General features: G+C 37.3%; 1 protein-coding gene across 1 annotated transcript in view; it reads left to right on the plus strand.

Annotated features, from left to right (window-relative positions):
• The first annotated feature begins 202 nt into the window (after positions 1–202).
• The window catches only part of LOC122788738 (collagen alpha-1(XIII) chain-like), a 239,364-nt gene continuing 214,649 nt past the window's right edge, over positions 203–24,917 (plus strand). The window contains exons 1-3 of the mRNA XM_044055631.1: positions 203–355; positions 15,224–15,277; positions 22,848–22,934. Of these exons, the coding sequence (XP_043911566.1) occupies positions 203–355; positions 15,224–15,277; positions 22,848–22,934 (294 nt within the window). The remainder of the gene's footprint in view (positions 356–15,223; positions 15,278–22,847; positions 22,935–24,917) is intronic.

Consider the following 24,917-nt stretch of genomic DNA (forward strand, 5'->3'; position numbering starts at 1 on the left):
GACTTAGGAGGATTCCCCAGATACTTGTTAAAAAGAGGTTCCTGTTTCCGTCATTGAGGTCAGGTAGGGCTTTTAACCATCTAAGCTTGTTTTGACTGAGGTTCCTCTGAAGAAAAAGCAGAAGTCTAAGCATGTAGCTCCTGTGGCCAGGGATCCACATAGAGAGAGGCAGTATTTCATCCAGGGCCTTTTTACGGTCCTTATGACTGTTATGCCCCCTAATGAGTTCTCTTTGCCGTCTGCTGCTCTTTTTCTTCCACTCCCACTAAAACGCTTAGGGAGTCTGACTTCAGATGAAGATATAGAATTGGATTCTGGGGAGGAGTCCCTGGAGTATTCTTCTCAGATCCAATCGGTCAGAGGATAAGGATACTATTTCTCCAGATTCCCCTACTGAGGAGTTTTCTTTTGATGACACCATTGTAAAAATGATGGAGCACTTTCAGTGGAAGAGTTCTCAAATTTCTGAGCTCCAAAAAAAGATATGCCTTTATTATAAATGGATTCTCTGAGGCCTTCTGTACTTCATCCTGTTTTAGAAGCCCTTCTGGACATATTTACTGCTGCTTCCTAGGCTGCAGAAGCCTAGCCTCCTGATGCTTGAGGCTCAAAGGTTTTTATGTAAGATTCTCCCCTGTGACCGTAGAGACATTTCTCTTTCTGCTGATAAACCTTTCAAATTTTTGTCTTCTTCCAAGCTTCTCCCTTCTGACAAGGACAGTAGGGCTATAGATAGGTATGGGGAAAAGGTGCCAGCTTGTTTTTCAAAGCCATAAACTACCGTACCAATATGACCAGGTATGTGCTGGCACTTCTGTCTAAACTTTACCATGTTTTGACTGATATGCCTGATTCCAAAGCTAAGGCTTCTGTTATTTCCTTATTGAGTTCAGCTTCTCAGGTGGCTTGACATTCTATCAAAGAGTTATGATGCTGCTGATGCATTTTCTAGGACTGCTGCATCAGGTTCTGTTTTAAGCAGGTACTCTTGGCTTAGGTTACAATCTCTTTCTGATGATATAAAAGCCAAGTTTTGGGATTCTCCTTTGGACTCCCAGAATCTGTTTGATCTTGCAGCTACAGAGCTTTTTAAAACCTTGCAAGGTAAAGAGAAGATTATGCAGGACCTCAAACAGACTTTTCTTTCACCTATCCCTGCATTTCAAATGAATTATCCTTCTAAATATTCCTGTGTGTGTAGAATACAGAAACCTCCTTTAAGGGGTAAGAAATCTTCCAAAAGGATGTTTTCAGACAAACCCGCTCAGGATTCTACAGGTCAAAAGCCCTCTTTTCCTGACAAACCTGCTTCTGTTTGACACTTATCCTTTCCTGCCCCTCTGCCAGATTCCTTCTTTCCCTCCCATTAACTCTGTCCTGCCCCTTCTGGCAGCAGATCACCCTGGATTTCTGTTCCCTTTCCATAATACAGAAAGGTTACATTATGGTTTGGAACTCCATTCAACCATAACATAACGTTCAACCAGCCCTTCAAGGATTTCAGGGTCCACGTTACCAAATTCCTCATTTTTCCCTAATTCTTCAGGAGCTTTTGGATGTTCTTCCCTCCACAGAGGCATAGGGTTTTATTCCAGATGTTTCAGGTTACCAGGAAGGAGCAGTCCTGGAGGCCTATTCTGTATCTCTCCTTTCCCAACACTTTTCTGAGGGTTCCCTCTTTCAAAATGTTCTCTCTCCAGTCCCTGTTCCACTTGCTTCTTCCTCAGGCCTATCTGGTATTGCTGGAGCTGAAGGATGCATATCTTCATATTTCTGTTCATCCTCTCTTCAAGAAATATTTATGGTTCTCTGCTTCTTCCTCACATTATCAGTTCTTTACTTTGCATTTAGGTCTTTTTACAGCTCAGAGAATCTTTACCAAATCTCTGGCTCTAGTCATAGCTTGCTGCAGACTCCATCATGATTTTCCCCATGTGGACAATGTTCTCACTCAAGCCCTTTCCCAGCAGCTTCTTCAGAATCTCAACTTTACCAGCTTCTGCTGCAAAGTGTCGGTTCATCTTCAATCTCAAAAAAATATATTCTGTCTCTGTTGCAGGATCAAGTTTTCCTGGGATACAGGATTCAGACCTTGCCTATGACGATCTTTCTTCTGTCTCCCAAGGTCACCTTCTTGACAACTTTTAATTCAAGGAAAAACACCTTGGAGTACTGAACTCACACAAGCCTTTATTTAAATATGAAGATAAGTGCTTTCATCCAACCATACTGCCTCAAAACTTACACAAAACTCAAAGTGGCATCCATTTATACTCATGTTCAAACAATTAATCAATTAATTACTAACAAATAATTCTTCCGACTTTCTTCCAGTATCTTCTGTCACTCTAGTAGTGTCTGTAAAAGAGTTTCTATGGGCTATGGAATACATGGCTGCCACCATTCCTGGGGTTCCTTTTGCCAAACTCCAAACGAGGAAGCTTCACTGGTAACTGGCTTCAACATTGTTACCCTCTGGAATTTCCCATTCCTCTTTTGTCTTGTCAAAAACAGGAATTTCTTTGCTGGGCCCATCTGAATCTAGGTCTACTTTTTCAAGCTCTATCCCCCACTCAGGAGCTGTATACAGATGCTTTAGATCTGGGATGGGGGATTTTTCCAACAATATCAGAGTCCAGAGAGTATGGTCTCCCCAACAATTGGAGGACCACATCAACATCAAAGAAATGAGGGCTCTTTAAGCCTTGCATTTCCTTAGGGTTCCAGGTCCTCCCCAGGTATACACAAACAGCACCAGTATTACATGGTACATTAAAAAAAACAAGGGGGCACAAAGTAATACCATCTTTGCAAAATAGCTCTTCTTGTTTATGAATTTGCTATCCGCCATCATCTGATCCTGCAAGTGGTTTACATTCCCTCGGAACACAATCTTATGCAGACAACCTGAGCAAGTCCAGGGCAAATTCCCATCAATGGATGCTTTGCAGTGAGGTTTTTCTGGACACTGTCTATCAGTAAGGTACTCCTCAGGCAGATCTGTTTGCCTCCCCTCTGAACAGGCAGCATCCCAGGTCCTATTCCAGGAGGCAGAGTGTTCTGGCTTGTTCTGAGGATACCATGTCGTTTTCTTGGAAAGGGATGTTTCTGTATGCTTATCCCCTTCTTCTGATGTTGCCTAAGGTGAGATTGTGTGGGACAGCTCTAAAATCTTGTCGGTGAACTCCTTTTTGGCCCATGCAGTACCGGTTCCCCCTTCTGTTTCATCTGGCCAGGGGCATTCATCACACATTATCTCAAATGGTGGATCTCCTCACACAAGGCAAGGACTCACTCATTCACCCTTATCTCCTCACCCTATTTTTGACTCTTAGAATGATAGGTTTTTGATTCCTTTTTGAAATCTTTTTTCTGAGGACATGCTTCTGGGTTTGCAAGAGGCCAGGAAAACCCATTATTAAAAATCCTAGCTTGCTAAATGGAAAAGATTTTCTCATTGGTATCACAGGCATGAACTGCACCCTCTTTTAGTGGGTATTCCTGCTGTTCTTTCTTATATACATGAATTGCTCAATTCTCGTCTGGCATATTCATCTGATAAAGCTCATTTGAAGCCATTTCTGCTTTTCTGCCTTTAGATTTGCCACTTTCCACTAGGTTTAAAGTTAAACAATTAATAAAAGGTGTCTTTCACATTATACCCCTGAAAAAGTCCATTACACCTTTTTGGGACCTTAATTTTGTTCTGGAAAAAACTGTTCTGCCTACTGTTGAACTTGGAGCTTCCTATAGTTAGCAATTCTATACTCGGAATACTGTTTCTTGATGGCTGCCAAGAGGGTCTCTGAACTCCAAGCTTTCAAAGCAGTTCTCCATTATTTTTTCTTAATTTTTCACAAGAATAGGGTTTCTCTTCATGCCAGCCCTTCTTTTATACCCAAGGAGGTCAATGATTTGTTATTAAATTAGTCCATTCACCTTCTGTATTTTTTCCCTTCATTTCTGAATTCTGATGAGAGGATTCTTCATACTTTTGATTTGCATAGGCAGCTTAGATATTATCTGGATAAAATAAAAGATGTTAGAACATCTGTGCACCTGTTTCTTTTCATGTCAAGAAATTGGGTTTGGCTGTTTCTAAAAACTAACTCCTCTTGGATTACTAAAGCCATTTCTTTTTGCTATTCCTTTCATGATAAGCAGCTTTCTTCTTCTATTCTTCAACATTCTACCAGGGCAGAATCCTGTTCTAGTGCTTTTTTTTCAAGGGTCTAGATGGTACATCTATTTAGAAGCTGCTACTTGGTCTTCTGTACATACATTTACTAAACACTAAGTTAGATGAAGTGTCTAGGGCCAGGGCTGGTTTTGCTAGAGCCATCCTTAATGCTTAGTTAGTGAGCTTTGTTTACTTCCTCTTCCCATCCTTTACAGTAACTTTTATACTTTCACTTTAGTATGGAATACTGCAGTGATAAGGAAGGACATAGTTCAGTTGTGTAAGAACTTACCATAACAGTAGATATCCTACTTTTCACTGTTGCGATATTCTGCCACTCCTTCCTTCCCCCTTCTTGGTCTCTGTTTTGTTATACTCTGAGGGGGTCCTTCTTTATCCCCTTTCTCAATGTTCATGCTTTTTCTTTCGTTCTACTTGGGTTGCTCCGGTTTTCCTGTGGCAATTCAGTTCTGAGGATTAGCGCATGTATGTCACTTACATACCTTACAACCTGGACATATGACATACGTCAGAGGTATGGCACCTGGACGGACATGGAGTCTGGTATGCAGGCCAGATGTACAGCTCTCCTCAGTAGGATATTCCTTTAGTAAGAATACTGTACTGTTTGTTTGTGCCATGCTTGTATGGCACCTGGACGGACATGGACTCTGGTATGCAGGCCAGATGTACAGCTCTCCTCAGTAGGATATTCCTTTAGTAAGAATACTGTACTGTTTGTTTGTGCCATGCTTGTATGGCACCTGGACGGACATGGACTCTGGTATGCAGGCCAGATGTACAGCTCTCCTCAGTAGGATATTCCTTTAGTAAGAATACTGTACTGTTTGTTTGTGCCATGCTTGTATGGCACCTGGACGGACATGGAGTCTGGTATGCAGGCCAGATGTACAGCTCTCCTCAGTAGGATATTCCTTTAGTAAGAATACTGTACTGTTTGTTTGTGCCATGCTTGTATGGCACCTGGACGGACATGGACTCTGGTATGCAGGCCAGATGTACAGCTCTCTCAGTAGGATATTCCTTTAGTAAGAATACTGTACTGTTTGTTTGTGCCATGCTTGTATGGCACCTGGACGGACATGGACTCTGGTATGCAGGCCAGATGTACAGCTCTCCTCAGTAGGATATTCCTTTAGTAAGAATACTGTACTGTTTGTTTGTGCCATGCTTGTATGGCACCTGGACGGACATGGACTCTGGTATGCAGGCCAGATGTACAGCTCTCCTCAGTAGGATATTCCTTTAGTAAGAATACTGTACTGTTTGTTTGTGCCATGCTTGTATGGCACCTGGACGGACATGGACTCTGGTATGCAGGCCAGATGTACAGCTCTCCTCAGTAGGATATTCCTTTAGTAAGAATACTGTACTGTTTGTTTGTGCCATGCTTGTATGGCACCTGGACGGACATGGAGTCTGGTATGCAGGCCAGATGTACAGCTCTCCTCAGTAGGATATTCCTTTAGTAAGAATACTGTACTGTTTGTTTGTGCCATGCTTGTATGGCACCTGGACGGACATGGACTCTGGTATGCAGGCCAGATGTACAGCTCTCCTCAGTAGGATATTCCTTTAGTAAGAATACTGTACTGTTTGTTTGTGCCATGCTTGTATGGCACCTGGACGGACATGGACTCTGGTATGCAGGCCAGATGTACAGCTCTCCTCAGTAGGATATTCCTTTAGTAAGAATACTGTACTGTTTGTTTGTGCCATGCTTGTATGGCACCTGGACGGACATGGACTCTGGTATGCAGGCCAGATGTACAGCTCTCCTCAGTAGGATATTCCTTTAGTAAGAATACTGTACTGTTTGTTTGTGCCATGCTTGTATGGCACCTGGACGGACATGGACTCTGGTATGCAGGCCAGATGTACAGCTCTCCTCAGTAGGATATTCCTTTAGTAAGAATACTGTACTGTTTGTTTGTGCCATGCTTGTATGGCACCTGGACGGACATGGACTCTGGTATGCAGGCCAGATGTACAGCTCTCCTCAGTAGGATATTCCTTTAGTAAGAATACTGTACTGTTTGTTTGTGCCATGCTTGTATGGCACCTGGACGGACATGGAGTCTGGTATGCAGGCCAGATGTACAGCTCTCCTCAGTAGGATATTCCTTTAGTAAGAATACTGTACTGTTTGTTTGTGCCATGCTTGTATGGCACCTGGACGGACATGGACTCTGGTATGCAGGCCAGATGTACAGCTCTCCTCAGTAGGATATTCCTTTAGTAAGAATACTGTACTGTTTGTTTGTGCCATGCTTGTATGGCACCTGGACGGACATGGACTCTGGTATGCAGGCCAGATGTACAGCTCTCCTCAGTAGGATATTCCTTTAGTAAGAATACTGTACTGTTTGTTTGTGCCATGCTTGTATGGCACCTGGACGGACATGGACTCTGGTATGCAGGCCAGATGTACAGCTCTCCTCAGTAGGATATTCCTTTAGTAAGAATACTGTACTGTTTGTTTGTGCCATGCTTGTATGGCACCTGGACGGACATGGACTCTGGTATGCAGGCCAGATGTACAGCTCTCCTCAGTAGGATATTCCTTTAGTAAGAATACTGTACTGTTTGTTTGTGCCATGCTTGTATGGCACCTGGACATGGATTCTGGTATGCAGGCCAGATGTACAGCTCTCCTCAGTAGGATATTCCTTTAGTAAGAATACTGTACTGTTTGTTTGTGCCATGCTTGTATGGAACCTGGGGACATGGACTCTGGTATGCAGGCCAGATGTACAGCTCTCCTCAGTAGGATATTCCTTTAGTAAGAATACTGTACTGTTTGTTTGTGCCATGCTTGTATGGCACCTGGACGGACATGGACTCTGGTATGCAGGCCAGATGTACAGCTCTCCTCAGTAGGATATTCCTTTAGTAAGAATACTGTACTGTTTGTTTGTGCCATGCTTGTATGGCACCTGGACGGACATGGACTCTGGTATGCAGGCCAGATGTACAGCTCTCCTCAGTAGGATATTCCTTTAGTAAGAATACTGTACTGTTTGTTTGTGCCATGCTTGTATGGCACCTGGACGGACATGGACTCTGGTATGCAGGCCAGATGTACAGCTCTCCTCAGTAGGATATTCCTTTAGTAAGAATACTGTACTGTTTGTTTGTGCCATGCTTGTATGGCACCTGGACGACATGGACTCTGGTATGCAGGCCAGATGTACAGCTCTCCTCAGTAGGATATTCCTTTAGTAAGAATACTGTACTGTTTGTTTGTGCCATGCTTGTATGGCACCTGGACGGACATGGACTCTGGTATGCAGGCCAGATGTACAGCTCTCCTCAGTAGGATATTCCTTTAGTAAGAATACTGTACTGTTTGTTTGTGCCATGCTTGTATGGCACCTGGACGGACATGGACTCTGGTATGCAGGCCAGATGTACAGCTCTCCTCAGTAGGATATTCCTTTAGTAAGAATACTGTACTGTTTGTTTGTGCCATGCTTGTATGGCACCTGGACGGACATGGACTCTGGTATGCAGGCCAGATGTACAGCTCTCCTCAGTAGGATATTCCTTTAGTAAGAATACTGTACTGTTTGTTTGTGCCATGATTGTATGGCACCTGGACGGACATGGACTCTGGTATGCAGGCCAGATGTACAGCTCTCCTCAGTAGGATATTCCTTTAGTAAGAATACTGTACTGTTTGTTTGTGCCATGCTTGTATGGCACCTGGACGGACATGGACTCTGGTATGCAGGCCAGATGTACAGCTCTCCTCAGTAGGATATTCCTTTAGTAAGAATACTGTACTGTTTGTTTGTGCCATGCTTGTATGACACCTGGACGGACATGGACTCTGGTATGCAGGCCAGATGTACAGCTCTCCTCAGTAGGATATTCCTTTAGTAAGAATACTGTACTGTTTGTTTGTGCCATGCTTGTATGGCACCTGGACGGACATGGACTCTGGTATGCAGGCCAGATGTACAGCTTTCCTCAGTAGGATATTCCTTTAGTAAGAATACTGTACTGTTTGTTTGTGCCATGATTGTATGGCACCTGGACGGACATGGACTCTGGTATGCAGGCCAGATGTACAGCTCTCCTCAGTAGGATATTCCTTTAGTAAGAATACTGTACTGTTTGTTTGTGCCATGCTTGTATGGCACCTGGACGGACATGGACTCTGGTATGCAGGCCAGATGTACAGCTCTCCTCAGTAGGATATTCCTTTAGTAAGAATACTGTACTGTTTGTTTGTGCCATGCTTGTATGGCACCTGGACGGACATGGACTCTGGTATGCAGGCCAGATGTACAGCTCTCCTCAGTAGGATATTCCTTTAGTAAGAATCCTGTACTGTTTGTTTGTGCCATGCTTGTATGGCACCTGGACGGACATGGACTCTGGTATGCAGGCCAGATGTACAGCTCTCCTCAGTAGGATATTCCTTTAGTAAGAATACTGTACTGTTTGTTTGTGCCATGATTGTATGGCACCTGGACGGACATGGACTCCGGTATGCAGGCCAGATGTACAGCTCTCCTCAGTAGGATATTCCTTTAGTAAGAATACTGTACTGTTTGTTTGTGCCATGCTTGTATGGCACCTGGACGACATGGACTCTGGTATGCAGGCCAGATGTACAGCTCTCCTCAGTAGGATATTCCTTTAGTAAGAATACTGTACTGTTTGTTTGTGCCATGCTTGTATGGCACCTGGACGGACATGGACTCTGGTATGCAGGCCAGATGTACAGCTCTCCTCAGTAGGATATTCCTTTAGTAAGAATACTGTACTGTTTGTTTGTGCCATGCTTGTATGGCACCTGGACGGTCATGGACTCTGGTATGCAGGCCAGATGTACAGCTCTCCTCAGTAGGATATTCCTTTAGTAAGAATACTGTACTGTTTGTTTGTGCCATGCTTGTATGGCACCTGGACGGACATGGAGTCTGGTATGCAGGCCAGATGTACAGCTCTCCTCAGTAGGATATTCCTTTAGTAAGAATACTGTACTGTTTGTTTGTGCCATGCTTGTATGGCACCTGGACGGACATGGACTCTGGTATGCAGGCCAGATGTACAGCTCTCCTCAGTAGGATATTCCTTTAGTAAGAATACTGTACTGTTTGTTTGTGCCATGCTTGTATGGCACCTGGACGGACATGGACTCTGGTATGCAGGCCAGATGTACAGCTCTCCTCAGTAGGATATTCCTTTAGTAAGAATACTGTACTGTTTGTTTGTGCCATGCTTGTATGGCACCTGGACGACATGGAGTCTGGTATGCAGGCCAGATGTACAGCTCTCCTCAGTAGGATATTCCTTTAGTAAGAATACTGTACTGTTTGTTTGTGCCATGCTTGTATGGCACCTGGACGGACATGGACTCTGGTATGCAGGCCAGATGTACAGCTCTCCTCAGTAGGATATTCCTTTAGTAAGAATACTGTACTGTTTGTTTGTGCCATGCTTATGCTGCGCAGCATTAACATTAATCTATCCATTTGTACACTCTAAGGCTAAGTAAGACTCATTAGTTCAGTCCTGAAGGTCTCTAGTTTTAGCTGAAAGAGAACATTTGTCAGCTAAGTTTGTCTTCCTACTTCTCACTTCCATGGCTGGCCTTACCTTTTTTTGGTTTCAAACCTAAGTCAGAAGCAGTTTAAACAATCAGTTATTTTGCTCCCATGCCTGTAAGCTGATCACCCCAGTTTTTCCTTTAATTCCTATTCATCATGCAGTCTGGCCTTCAGCCGAACAGTAATGGTACTGATCAACCTATCCAAAATGGTCTTGTACTATAGTATTCTTGTTGTGGTCTTCTATTACACTGTCAGCCAGTCATTTCCTTCCACTTTCTTCCATTTGGCAACCATGCTAAAACTCAAAGTTCTTCCAACTCATATTCAAAAAAAGAACCCTATTCTATATCTTTCAATTTTTTCCTTTCCAATATAGAAAAAGCTTGTCTCAGAAAACTGTTTCGACAGTTTTTTCACATAATCCACTATTACATTAAAGGTAACACAATGAAGAGTAGCATTTATAGTTTTATAAACTAGTTTCATTTACACCTGATATTGTCCTTGTGTTTTTTATCATTTTCTTTTATACACTCATTGTCCAACAGCAACGTTCACTTTTCATTTCCTCTTTACTTGAGTATTCCCTACCAACCATATCATCACCAGTGTAAGTATATTCTGAGCTTTGCAAAACCCCAGCTCTGTTCTCATAACTTTCAGTATCAGTGATAGAGTCCACTCTTGTATGTTGCTCAGTAGCTTCATCCCATTTTTCAAGGCTTTCCTGTTACAATTTCTTTTGCTATTTATGTATACCTTCATACTTTCTTCATTTCTTAAACTACTTCTACTATCTCATAAGACCTTTTTCTGAACCTCTTGGGTGAAAATTATCAGTATCACCTTATACATTAAGGAACACTCACCCATTGGAAAAGTCCCTTTTGTATGCACTGGGTACAAAACATCTATGCCCAGTTCTGTGCTAAAAGTTTTTTCAGTTTAAAAAATGTAGAACTTAACTGCCATCCCACATAATGCACAAACCATTTTCCCATTTTCGATCATCTTATTTTTACATGAAAAACAAGTTTGAGTTCATTAATAAAACAAATGCTGATCATTCCATCTCTCAGTCAATATTTCATCTGTCAATTGTCATTCTTATTGAATAAATAGATTCATATACATATGCATTCTAAATGCTTCTATAATATCAGTTTCCACAAAAGTTTCAATCTTAAAGAAAACTAACAGGGTCCTTCTTTTTGATACAACTTATCAAAGTCTTTCCAAGTAGATAAGTATATCTTAATATCTGATTTTTCCAAACACAAAAAATAGTTTTTACTACCAGTCCCAAAAGATGTATAGGTCCTATGGAAATGTATATGATAGCACTGATATGCTGGGGTTTAAAACCCAGAGGGTAAATTAATTGGGCACAAAATAAATACTCCGTCAGTGGAACTGCAGAATGAACTTTGTGACAAGTATCATGTTTTTCCATTCCTGCAGATGATGGTTTTCCAAACCACTACCAGATACTGAAAAAAAAAGAGGTTAACATCTATTCCACACCTTCTTTTTTTCTGCTGTCTGGGTAATATCATTGTGTGTCTAATGTTAACAGCTGCATTCAAAATGTCCTCCAGCTCTTGCCTTCCATCTTATACTGTCATGCCCTCTGGCACTGCATTTTTAGTACTCTATACATACCTCATTGTTACCTACACACACACACACACACACACACACACACACACACACACACACACACACACACACACACACACACACACTAACATCTCTGTTCACAGTGAGCCATAAATCCTAGCTTGTGACTAAAGGACTGAAATAACTTCTACAAACTGTTCAATAGCAGTACACCATCAGAAAATACAATTTCTTCATCACACAACTCTACAGTGGCATTAATTTCATGCATCATGTAATGTTTAAAGCTTACCTCTGCAGCTACCTGTTGGACAAGATCCCAGTTATTCCTCACAAGAAGCGTTCCTCAACAGCACCAATTGCGAAGAGCAGGGGTACCTTCATTTACAATAATCTCAATGGTTACATCAATAGTGAAGTCATATATACACTTACATTCATGCTAAAACCTCAGTTTTCACTTTGCACCCCCTTATCCCTACCACCATAACTAGTACTTATTTCCTTCATTATTTGATAATATTCCACTTCTTAAGCATATCTTTCTGTTCTTCTCTTCTGTATAAAGCATGCACTGGTCATAAAAAAAAAAATCTAACTTATCTGTCTTTCACACAGATACCTTCATCATTCCATACAGAATTATGTTCATATTTACTTTTCCAAACCAGCTTATAAGTAACTTTTCACACATAACACCCCTAAATTTAATTACTCTTTTACATTCTAAGAATGAGTAGTTTGGCCAACTCCACACACACTATATTTTCTTTCTTCTTCGCTCTTATACAACAATGGTGCTTTTCCATGCAATTAAACATCAGACGCCATACAAAATCAGACAATAGTCATGAATAGCCACGTTTAAGTTTACATTAATCATTTCCATGGTTCCACTAAATACGATTTCCCTAATATCATGCTGTGTAATTCTTTCCTTTCTCAAGGAATTTGTTCAATATCTATTCCTCACATCCATATTGTTTTACTATGTTCCTGCACATAATGTTTTCCATTTTCCCACTTTTATCCTTCATATATCCTTCCCAAAAATCTCTGCATTTCTCACACATCTGTTTACTAACTTTTCTTTATCATAGTTTCTTTCTTTCAAAACCCAAAATATGTTTAATAACATCAACTATACCACAGCATTAATTAATTCTAAACTTAAAGTTTTATTTTACATTATATATCATTCCCCTTTTTTTAATTGGGTTTAAATGTGTTTCCCGAATCATACAAAACATAATACTGAGCAACAATTCTTCTTTACCAGGTGGTACCACATCTATTGTACAAATTCCCCAAGTATGATATTTTTTCCATAATAATGAAACTTATCAAATATATTTTTGAAACTAATCATTCTTCATTAACTAATTGTTTCTACAATCCCCCGTTACCTTCTCTCTGTGCACACTTATTTTATTTTGTAAAACTTATTGTGCTTCTGCTTTGGTAAATTAAACCACTTCTTGTATTCACCATATTTCTTCTCTTTTTCTAAAACTTGTTCCCAATATTTGTAACATCTATTTAGGAAGGATATGTTCCATCCTGTAATAAGCGCATGCCTTATTCTTTTACATTCCTTGTTTCTTTCTTTCTTAATTAAATTAATCACACGTATCTCAAATGCTTCTCTGCATCAAGTATTACTTTCTTGATCCATGTTTTGTTGTTTCCATCACAATTGGCATCCACACTTCTTTTTCTATCACCCATTAGGTTTTGACTATAGTCTTTTTGACATTTTTTAATAACTGCATTCATAGACAAAACTGCCTCAGCTACAGGACAATGTTACTCAACTCCTTTCACTCCTTTTTAACCTTCATCATCTTTCCAAACCAGACATTTCTAATACTGTTACCCATATCTTATCACATACTGACTGTAATACATTTATCACCCTCTCACCTGCACCATATGCATTTAATATCCACATGACATATGTAATCGAAAGCCTTCTACATTTCATATGGTATTACTACTTTCCTCATCTTTGTCTCTAACTATTGCGTCTTTATCTTCATTAAGCAACATTAACATTTATTTCACTTGTTTCCTAAGAATCCTGAAATTCTTCCACTTGTTACCTTGTTAAACCTAATCTGTAATGTCTTCATCAATAATTTAGAATTACATAACTTAAATCACCTGCTGTTCTTTACATAATCTTTGTTGCCTTTCTTTCATATATGTCTTAATTATTCCTGCGCACACATTTTCCCTTTGTACCTTTTTCTGAAACCATTCATTAATCACTTCCAAATATAACTTTTTTTATCCATAACCTTGTAAAACCTCTACCCCAATTCTATCTTCTCCATAAGAGCTATCATTTACTATTTAATTACTTCCTCTAATGCTTCCATAATGATTTTTCCAGTTATTTTCCATGTGTTTCACTTAATTTCTTCTCTTCCCATTTTACTTTCCTATTGTAATCCATATCAGAATATTTTACCTTTACATAGTCTTATATCACCTCCGTAATTTGTTATTGAGCATAACTTCTCATATTTACTAAACACTTCCATCTTATCTTCCCCATAATTCATGTTCCCCCAAATACATTGTGTTCTCTTTTATTCAATGTAAATATTATCACTGTCTTTTTAATGTTTAACCAAGTCTGTATTTGATTCAGAATTCTCTCAGTTTTCTCTTTTTGTTTGTATTTAGCAATATAGTGGCTATGTAAAAACTAAATAACATGAGCCCTTTTTTTACTTAGTTCACAGAATGTGGCTAGATATGTACCTCAAATATGGATTTTTGCACTAAGCATGATTACAGTTTGCTGCATAATTTACTTTGCTCACAAGCAGTATGCCCTCTTCCACATATTTCTGCTACAGAAGAACTCATCCCTCTTTCAAAACATAAGGGGGTTTCCCTAGGGTTCTAGCTAAATCTTCTCTAATCATCCCCAGTAAATATGAGTAACACCCTCTGGTATCCCCTGAAAGTAGGTCATGTCCATTAAGGCTAACTTAGTCAGCAACAGAGAATAATTAACAAAATAAATAACTTTAACAGCAAACACAATTGACACAGGTAGGCTAGTTTAAACTCAGGAAGATCAAAGATACAAATTATATTTTATGTTTAGAACCACATATCCAGTAAACTTAGTGTGGTTTCATTTCTAAAACTGGTGGATCTTTGTAGCTATTGGCTTATTTGAATTTTTTTAAATTGTGTCTTCATCATACAAACACCAAATGATATAAACATAAATTCAAACTTTAAAAGTAGGGATGATATAAAGGGTCAACAAACTTGGGCCATGCAGTTTAGAAAAAGTTTGTTAAAATTTATGTAAGATGATGATAAGTTACTAAAATATAGTACAAAGACTTAAATTTGTCATTGGAACTCCGAAGCCACAACTTCAGCACTTGAAAAAGAGAAAAAAATATTATAATTATATTTCATAGTCAGTAATACAGATTCTACAAGGTTCTATCTTTATTTCAAACAGTTCCATTAGCACCATCCTACCTAAGCCAATATTTCTCTAAACATCAAGATAGGACTGTAGCAGGAAGTAAGCATTTGTCAGGCAATACCCCCCCCCCCCATTTTTAGTCATTAAGTGCAGCCATGTTATATAATGTTACATCCCCTTATCAGAATCACTTAGCATTTCCTTAAAATACTTTGCAAAATGTGAATCAGTGTTCTTAGATGGGTACAATATGTTCGTGCATGTTTAGAAAGTCTCACATCAATTTCTTTAACAGGATTATAGAGGTATGTGTTGCAGGCTTGCTTCAGTCACAAGAGCTGTAAATGACCAGCATTTCTGCTTCTGGTTTGTTTGAAGGGTGAAAAGGGAAGCACAGGAAAGGCTGGCCTGCCTGGAATCCCGGGACTGAAGGTTTGTCTTGAGGATATGTTTTTTTCTACTTTGTGTTTGTTGTTTTAGCAAATAAATATTGATGCTTCGGCAGGGGATTGTTAGAGCCCTGTTTTGAACATTTGGGACAATAGACTGTGCCACACCAGCACTTCTCTTCTAAGTAAAATTATACTACCACTTCTAACAAATGTCCAGCCTGCAGTGGTAACATTGGACTAGACTATCACTTCTGTATGATGAGTACATACCTAGACTGGCTTTTTGTCTCCCTTTTAGTACTTCCTCCAGTGCTACAGATATGAATAATTCATGCATAATCACATTTCTAAGGTACCAGGAATACATTTTTTTATTCTGCATTTGCATCTGTGTCTGTAACTTATACTGCTATGGTTAGCAGTCATCCAAAGAAAGTATTACTAATCCTGCTCCCAAAGGCTAATAGTGCATTCCATGAACATTGCATTATTTTTCTATACTGTAGTTCCACCCCAATGGTTTTCACATTTTCCAAATTGAGATTAGTGGTGTCATGAATAGTATTGCTACTGGGTTACTAATGAGCCAGCCTCTATTTACTGTAGAAATCTAAACTAGTGTATATTCATAACTCCCAAATTCTTCCAATCATAACATGCCCTAGATTTGATGTTGCAGACTGCAGCATGAAATAGTAGTGACTGCAACAGCTGTGCACTGCTGAATAAACGTTTTCTCATTTGTTTTAAGTTTACAGTGAAACATCATGAAACTTTGTAAGGCAAGAATGACAACTTTGCCATGGTCCATCTCTTGAGCTCCTTCTAAAAATGAAACTGTACTCACAATCTGGTGATTTATTATACAGTGTGATTATCCCTTAAAATCCCAAAAATATTTTAAAATACTCTATATACAAAGCAAAGCCTCATACATAAGGTGGTAGATGGATAAAATGAGCAAAGCTTCCATCATAAGAAACAAAGAGAGATGCTGAGTAAAGCTTCCTGCGTAATTAGAAGTGGCAGATGTTGAGCACAGATTTTACATAATCGGGAAAAGGAGGTGTTGAGAAAAGTGTAGAAAGGGAGGTGAAGAGCAAAGGTCCCTACGTAAGGAAATGAGAGAAGTGTGGGATTACATAAAGCATACATCTGCTCTGTCTCCTGTTTCTATACTTATATTACAGGTGGTATCCTAAATTCAAGTGAAAAAAAAAATGAACAGCACAAACGGAGCAGGAGAATCAGCTGATATATGTCCAAATGCTGAATAATTCCACAATAAGAATGTTGCAAAGCATATTTATTAAGAACAATGATCTGATCCACACAATTTAAAGCAAGCTTTCATCCCTGCTCAATCAAGGACTTCTTCAGAATAAATTAATTACTAAAACCATCAGGTTTAAATAGCAAGCAATCATAAAAAACATGCCCCCCTCTTACATATCCAATTAAAGCATCCTTCAATATACAATATCAAAAACTTAATGTTAAAATAGTAAATAGAACAATGAATAAACAGAAAAATACACAAAATTAAAACCTGATGTGCAAAAATACTTTATAATTCATTTCTGTAACGCTTTTAATTTTAAAGGCATGCAAGTGAAAAACAATCATTTAGCCCTGGCCATTGTAGGGCATTCATATTTAGTTGCCATAAGGCTACATGCTTTTCTAGAATGAGTGCCCATGGACCATCCCTTGCATCCAACTTAATTACTTCCAATATTATAAAATTTAAATACGTGACCAGAATATTCCATGCTGTGTCTAAGTAGAGCATTGGTCTCTCTTCTTTTTTTTTATGTCCCTTACATGTTCATAAATTCTGCTCTTCAATTTTCTCTCAGTTTTACCTACTTAAAAACAGGGACATTTTGTGCAGAGTGCACAATATACAACTTTCTCTGTATTACATGAGCATTTATTGTTCATTTTCACTGTGATATTATTAATGTTAAAGGAACAATCTTCCTGAATATAAGCACAATAATTGCATGAACCACATTTCTTCGTATACACATTTTGTGGGTCAGGATATGTATGTTCCAGAATATTTTTATAGTTCTACCCTTTTTATACACAATAATAGGAGATTCTCCTGCTATCTGTCTAGTGTCTTTATTCTTAGCTAGTACAACCCAGTTCTTGAATAAAATATCGGCAACATTTTTACTACTGTTATTAAAAGTTGTGACAAATGCACTACAAAAATTCTTCTCATTAGATACTTGTGTACGCAAATCATTTTCATTGGAATGAGAGTGTGAATGATGTTCAGTGGTATTAACAATAGCTCTGTCATTTCCATTTATGATAAAACAGGGGTTTAAAATGACCCCTCTCCTGCTTATTCACTACTTCTACCATTACCTCATTAATCAAAGAACTAGGGTACCCCTCTTTTGAAACATGTCTTTGAGGTTGTCACACTCATCTAAAAATCTTTCAAAAGTGAAAACCATCCGTGTGGCCCTAACAAATTGGCCCTTAACCACAGCTTTCTTTTGTTTAAAAGGATGGGAGCTACTAAAATGTAAAAAAAGTATTTGAATGTGCTGGTTTTTGATAGATCTCTGATTTAAACACCCTAGAAAAGCAAGCCTTATGGCAACTAAAAATGAATGCCCTACAATGGCCAGGGCTAAATGATTGTCTTTCACTTGCATGCTTTTAAAATTAAAAGCATTAGAGAGATGAATTATAAAGTATTTTTTACACATGAGGTTTTAATTTTATGTATTTTTCCATTTATTCATTGTTCTATTTACTATTTTAGCATTACGTTTTTGATATTGCATATTGAAGGATGCTTTAATTGGATATGTAAGGGGAGGGGGTTGTGTTTTTTATGATTGCTTGCTATTTAAACCTGATGGTTTTAGTAATTAATTTATTCTGAAGACGTCCTTGATTGAGCAGGGATGAAAGCTTGCTTTAAATTGTGTGGATGCGATAATTTTTCATAATCAATATCCTTAGCAACATTCTTATTGTGGAATTATTTTGGAATTATTCAGCATTTAGACATATATCAGTTGATTCTCCTGCTCCGTTTGTGCTGTTCTGTTTTTTTTTGGTTTACTTGTGCTCTTTTTTGTTAGTTTGATGGCTTCTGGCACTAAGGAGGGAGATTCATTGATGCTTTTTAGTCAAACATTGGCTGAGCTGAATAGTTCACTTGGTATTCTAACCCAACGTCTGGATACCCTTGAACGAAGGCATACAGAATTGAATGTTCACTCTGCTTCCTCGACTGAACAGGAAGTTCATGCCCCCAGAGTTCAAGCATGTAGCAGAACACAACAGCTCATTTCTGGGCACCAAAACGGTTTGACTAATGAGAGTTCTAGCCCATTAACTATATCTGAACATTGTAAAATGAGCAACAACACTAGCGACCGTAATTCTGGGAGAGCAAGTGGTTCTGCACTAAGACATGAAGCTGTTAACATTAATGAATGGCTGCATGTGGACCCCATCTCTCATGCTATAATGAAAGCAGAACTGTAAGTGACAACTGTTTTAATAATTTACAAAAGCTAGACAACTTGCTTTTGAAAGTTAAGAAGCTCCAAATGGACAATATGTATTTTAGGGAATGCTTGCGATTAAAAGTAGTGCCCAAGGGGCTTCGCATGTGGTGGTTCCCTACAGGCTTAGTCTTTAACTTTTCTTTTCATAGAGAATTGTTAACTATATTTGAGCGCCATGGTTCGAGTACATGGAGCTGGTGATCAAGCATAATCAAGCTGACATTACAACTTTAAGCAAAGAAGCAGAAGATCTTGATAAGATTATTTCTAGCGATGTATTGCATGCAGACAATTTATATGAATATAACCACATCTTTAGGAGTATTGAAAACCAGCTGAAAAGTATTAAAAATTGGAAAATAAAAAAGATTGAGAGAGACAGATTGGATTATGCCAATAATTCTGCTTATCCAGAACCACCAAGATCGCAAGTATGGAGCAGTAGGTATAGGAATAATCCTGCACCTATTGAAAATGACTGTAACAATGATTTTTTAGACCAACAGGAAGAGTTTCCACCCTTGAGGTGTTTGGAATGCCTAAGAGCCAGGAACAACCAGGACTCAATCCAATAGGAAGTCCCTCAATCGAATTGGGGAGGGAGAGGCAACTACTACTACCAGGGAGGGAATATGAGAGGGAATTGCAGAAGGAAGAGTCAGGCCTGGAAATAAATTCTAGGCCTTACCCTATGATTCATGAAAATTCCACTAAAGACTTTAAAGTGTTCAACTATTCTGATGTATTTGTTGGTCAGCATTTATGTGATATTTTCTTTCTAAGGGTCTCTCATTTGTACCTGAGCAAAAACTGAATGTGAGCAAGACAATAGTGGACCTGAAATTATATGTCAGAAAGTTGAACCTAAATATGTTGTTTCATAATGTGGAATACACAAAAAATCCTTTATTCATGTCTAGCACCTATAATCCACCTACACACCCCTCCTTACATTTGTTTGAAAATCTCTGTGAGATTTATTTTTGTAGTTTAAAAAAGAATATTTCTATGCATAAACCCTATAATTTATCTAGTGAAGAAAATGAGTTACTTAGATCAGTTCAATGTAATAGGGCAATTAGGATTATGAAACCAGACAAGGGGGGAGGGATTGCCATTATGAATCTGGAACTTTACAATATGAAAATGAAAAATATACTGGAAAGTAATCCATATAAAATAGTTTCATTAAACAAATTCAATGGTGCACTGAGGAAAATAAAAAAATTAAATAAATGAGCTTTTTATAGAAGTTAGTATTTCTATAGAAGAATTAAATTTTATGACAGTACCCCACTCTAAGGTTGCCTGTATGTTTGGCTTACCTAAATTACATAAAGATTTACAAAATCCCCCCATGAGACTCATTGTAGACCCCCTTGGTTCAATTATACAACCGATAACAAAGTTCTTAGATATCAAACTCAAGAGGTTTCTTTCAGAAGAAAATTGTTTATGCAAGGACTCATGAGATTTTCTAATGAGAATAAATTTATTAAATATAGTGAAAGTGATTATGTTATTACCATCGATGTAAAAGATCTTTATACTGTCATACAACATAATACAGGGCTGGAATAGTTTTGTAAATATCTCTTTGAAAAGGGTATGCCGCAGGTGACCATAAACACTTTTGAACACCTACTAAATATTGTGTTACATAATAATTTTTTTCTGTTTGATCAGGAATATTTTTGCAAACTGAAGCCTCCTGAATGGGTTCAGCATGTGGGAGGGGGGACATACTCTAATATAGTCATGTTACAGTGGGAGAAAAAGTTTTTATTTAATTCATCATACTTTTCCAATTGTACATGCTGTATGAGATTTTTGGATGATATTTTCATGCTCTGGGAGGGTCCTGCTGAGATTGTACCTGAGTTTATTGAATGTTTAAATGACTCTACTCCCCTTTTAAAATTTACACATAGCGTTGATGCTGATGAGATTTCATACCTTGATGTAAGACTAATCAAAGATAAAGTATCAAGGGTGTTTAAGTCAGAGATCTATCGAAACCAACATATTCAAATAGTTTTTTTACATTTTAGTAGCTCCCATCCTTTTAAACAAAAGAAAGCTGTGGTTAAGGGCCAATTTGTTAGGGTCACGTGGATGGTTTCCATTTTCGAAAGACTTTTTAGAGGAGTGTGACAACCGCAAAGACATGTTTCAAAAGAGGGGTTACCCTAGTCCTTTGATTAATGAGGTAATGGTATAAGTAGTGAATAAGCAGGAGAGGGGTCATTTTAAACCCCTGTTGTATCAAGGGCAACAAGACTACATAAATGGAAATGACAGAGCTATTGTTAATACCACTGAACATCATTCACACTCTCATTCTAATGAAAATGATTTGCATACACAAGTATCTAATGAGAAGAATTTTTTGTAGTGCATTTGTCACAACTTTTAATAACAGTAGTAAAAATGTTGCCGATATTTTATTTAAGAACTGGGTTGTACTAGTTAAGAATAAAGATACTACACAGATAGTAGGAGAATCTCCTATTATTGTGTATAAAAAGGGTAAAACTATAAAAAATATTCTGGAACATACATATCCTGACCCATAAAATGGGTATATGAAGAAATGTGATTCATGCAATTATTGTGCTTGTATTCAGGAAGGTTGTTCCTTTAACATTAATAATATTATAGTGAAAATGAACAATAAATGTTCATGTAATACAGAGAAAGTTGTGTATTGTGCAGTCTGCATGAAATGTCCCTGTTTTTACATAGGTAAAACCGAGAGAAAATTGAAGTGCAGAATTTATGAACATGCAAGGGACATAAAAAATAGGAGAGACACCAATGCTCTAGCTAGACACAACATGGAATATTCTGATCACATATTTAAATTTATAATATTGGAAGTAATTATGTTGGATGCAAGGGATGGTCCACGGGCACTCATTCTAGAAAAGCATGAAGCCTTATGGCAACTAAAAATGAATGCTCTACAATGGCCAGGGCTAAATGATTGTTTTTCACTTGCATGCTTTTTAAAATTAAAAGCATTAGAGAGATGAATTATAAAGTATTTTTACACGAGGTTGTTGAGCAAAGTATGTTTTATGTCATAGCTAAATCTACTGGTGTGGCTCAAGAAAATGTTTTAAAGGATAACCACACTCAAAAAAATGAAACTGTAGACATACCATTTGTAATATCTTTATCTCCATTATAGTACTGTTCTTTCCAAGCTACTACAAATGGTTTGTAAATTTTTCTAATTTGCTATACCCCAAAAAGGCCAATGAGATTTGTTATTCTGCCAATGGCCTAACAGGAACTAACATAATGAAATGATTTTGTTTAATAACCAAGACTTCTTTTTCATGCAATGCAATTATTTCTGTTTAAATGATGGCAGTGAGACAAAATAGTTTCTGTGTTCTGACTTTTCATTCGCTTATAGTGAGATTAGTACAATTTCCTACTATCTTTGATTGCTTCAATAACATTACGTTATCTTTTAATTGCAACATATTCTAAAATCATGTTGAAGTACTTTTGAGTATTAAACCTGAAAAATTACTAATGTGCAGTTGCTTTTGTTCTGACTCAGAACTGTAGCTACAGGCTGCAGTTTCCGGCACAGAATTGAAGTTAGATATGTGTGAGGGCAGCTATTATTTACAAGAATCACTTAGAAATCAGTAATTCATATCAAGATTTTAAAGGGACTATGGCTAGATTATTGTAGCTGGAAATAAGTCATCAAATGACGTTGTTTTCTTAAAGTAGCAAATGTCTTAGCTGTAGGTTAATTTGACTAACTTTAGCCAGAAAATGCTTATATGATATAATATGCACTGCAACAAATATCAGGAAGAAACAGCATGAAGATTTGTACAAAGATAGATGTGCAGACAAATTTCACAATCAGGTACTGTCAGAAAATAGAGGCAGTGAGATGGAAATAACCTGTAAGCAATGAAGCACACAGCAGTAATACAATAGCTTGTGTTCTGTTTTTGTTGCATCTTAAGTACCAAATCTAGTAGAATATGATACTGATGCATAATGAAATTAAATGTTTTACTTTGTCTTTAATAGGGAGAAAGAGGTGAAGCAAGCAATGCATCATGTGCCTGCAAGGGAGAACCAGGAATACCAGGTCCTCAAGGTCCTCCAGGGTCAAAGGTAGCATACATATTTTTTAACAATATGTTAATAGTATGAGCAACGGCAATATTCAACTTATTTCTTTCAGTTAAGTAAGCCCTAATTAAAATACTTTTTAAAGTAACCAGAGAGTTGTGAATTATTCCAGTGACAACTAGAAAGGTTAGGATTTTTTTAATTTGGTTTTAAAACAATAAGTAAACAAATCAATTATAAAACAAACAAATGACTGTTTGCATAGGTCCACAGCTGATCAATACATCAAAGTTATACTTCAACAACAATTAATATTTTAATATTTTTCAAGTTTTTAAGTTTAAACCAAGATTTATATGAATGTATAATATTAGAAGTTCTCATTTATAATATGCAATTCACTACTGCAAGCATTTTTTGCCATTCTAATAAATTCAACATTAGAGGCGATAACTTTACTTTTCCAATGTTTAGTGACTACTTTTCTGGCTATAACAAGAATAGATCAAAGAAGATGCATTTGGGTTTTTGGAATTAACTCAGGAATCGGAGCATTAAACAAAACTAAAGATTCAGAAATATTACTTTTTTCTGACCATAGAACTTGAATAAAGTTATTTCCAAAAAGGGGAGATGACTTCACATGCATATACCATATGCATCCAATCAGCTATTATTTCAGAATCACATCTCCAGCATTTAATTCTATTTGACAAAAGCTCTGTGTAAAAATTTCCAAGTGAAAATTTCCCAATATAATGAACATGTAGTTTTATCTGTAGATTTTAATATTAATTCCTTGTATTCTTCAGTGAAGTCTTCATTGTTAATTTCTGAGGAGTATTTCCAATAGGAATTGCCTAAGTATGTGAACTCTAACTTAAGAATTTTCTAAATTTGTGACAAATATGATTTATTTTTCATTGCATTATTCCTGATACTTATTAAAAATTCCAATAATTTGGGGAGTTATTTCTTGTATAGGTTAAATATCTTATTTACCTCTGTGTTCACAAAGTCTCTAAATATTTGTAAAATATTTGTAAAATTAACACATTCTCAGAATCTTGACTGTATCTGGACCTTAAATTTGCAACAATATCAGTATCTTTTAAGAACTTAGGCTATAAAATTAAATTACTCTGTTGTTTCAATAATAGCGTTTTGTTGAACTTATGAGCTTGTAAGCAGTCATTTATATATGCAAGTGGAAACATAGAAAATATCAACTCTTTAATACAATGGTTAGAATATGTGAACTTTTGGAAAGAGGAAATGGTGTTACTTAAGTAGGGAATTTGAGAAGAGAGTGTAATACCATTTACTCAAAAATCTTTTAATAACCAGGTAAAACTATTAGATGCTATTTGTTTATGACTGGTTGTGATATATGTATTATTTATTATTAGTATAATTTACTAATATTTCTTAATGTATTTGTTTCCATTTTGAACCATAAAAAGAGTTTATCCACAACACTAGCTTTTACAGCATACAATTGAATATCAGGGAGTCCTACTCGACCATTATACCAACCGTTTCTGTGCCAATCAAAGGAAACTTTTGTTTAGTTAGGATACCAAAAAAATTAAATAGAATATGATTTATCTTCTTCATTTTTTTGTTGGAGATAGTACTAAAGATTGTAAGACAAACAATATTTTAGGCAGAATTACCATCTTAATAAGCATTAATCATTCTACCATGGTAAAGAAGAATTTGTTCCAATTTGTGACTAAACTTAAAATTTTATCAACAACCTGTTGAAAGTTTGTTTGCATCACTTCTTTACTATTAGATGTAATGTTTATATCAAGGTATTTCCTTTGATTGCCATGCCAATTGAAGTTAGAATATTTTTTTATGATTTTTTTTTAATTTTTTTATAAATTAATAATGTGCTTGTTTTATTGATTAAATCTTAAGTTTGAGATTTCTTCAAACGGACTCACAGAACTAATTATATGCTCTAATGAATTTTCTGTATTTCCTGTTGTTAGTAAAATATCATCAGCAAAGTGCTGA

This window comes from Protopterus annectens, chromosome 14.part0, assembly GCF_019279795.1.
Source record: "Protopterus annectens isolate FY-2018-M chromosome 14.part0, PAN1.0, whole genome shotgun sequence".
In the NCBI taxonomy this organism is placed as follows: Eukaryota; Metazoa; Chordata; order Ceratodontiformes; family Protopteridae; genus Protopterus; species Protopterus annectens.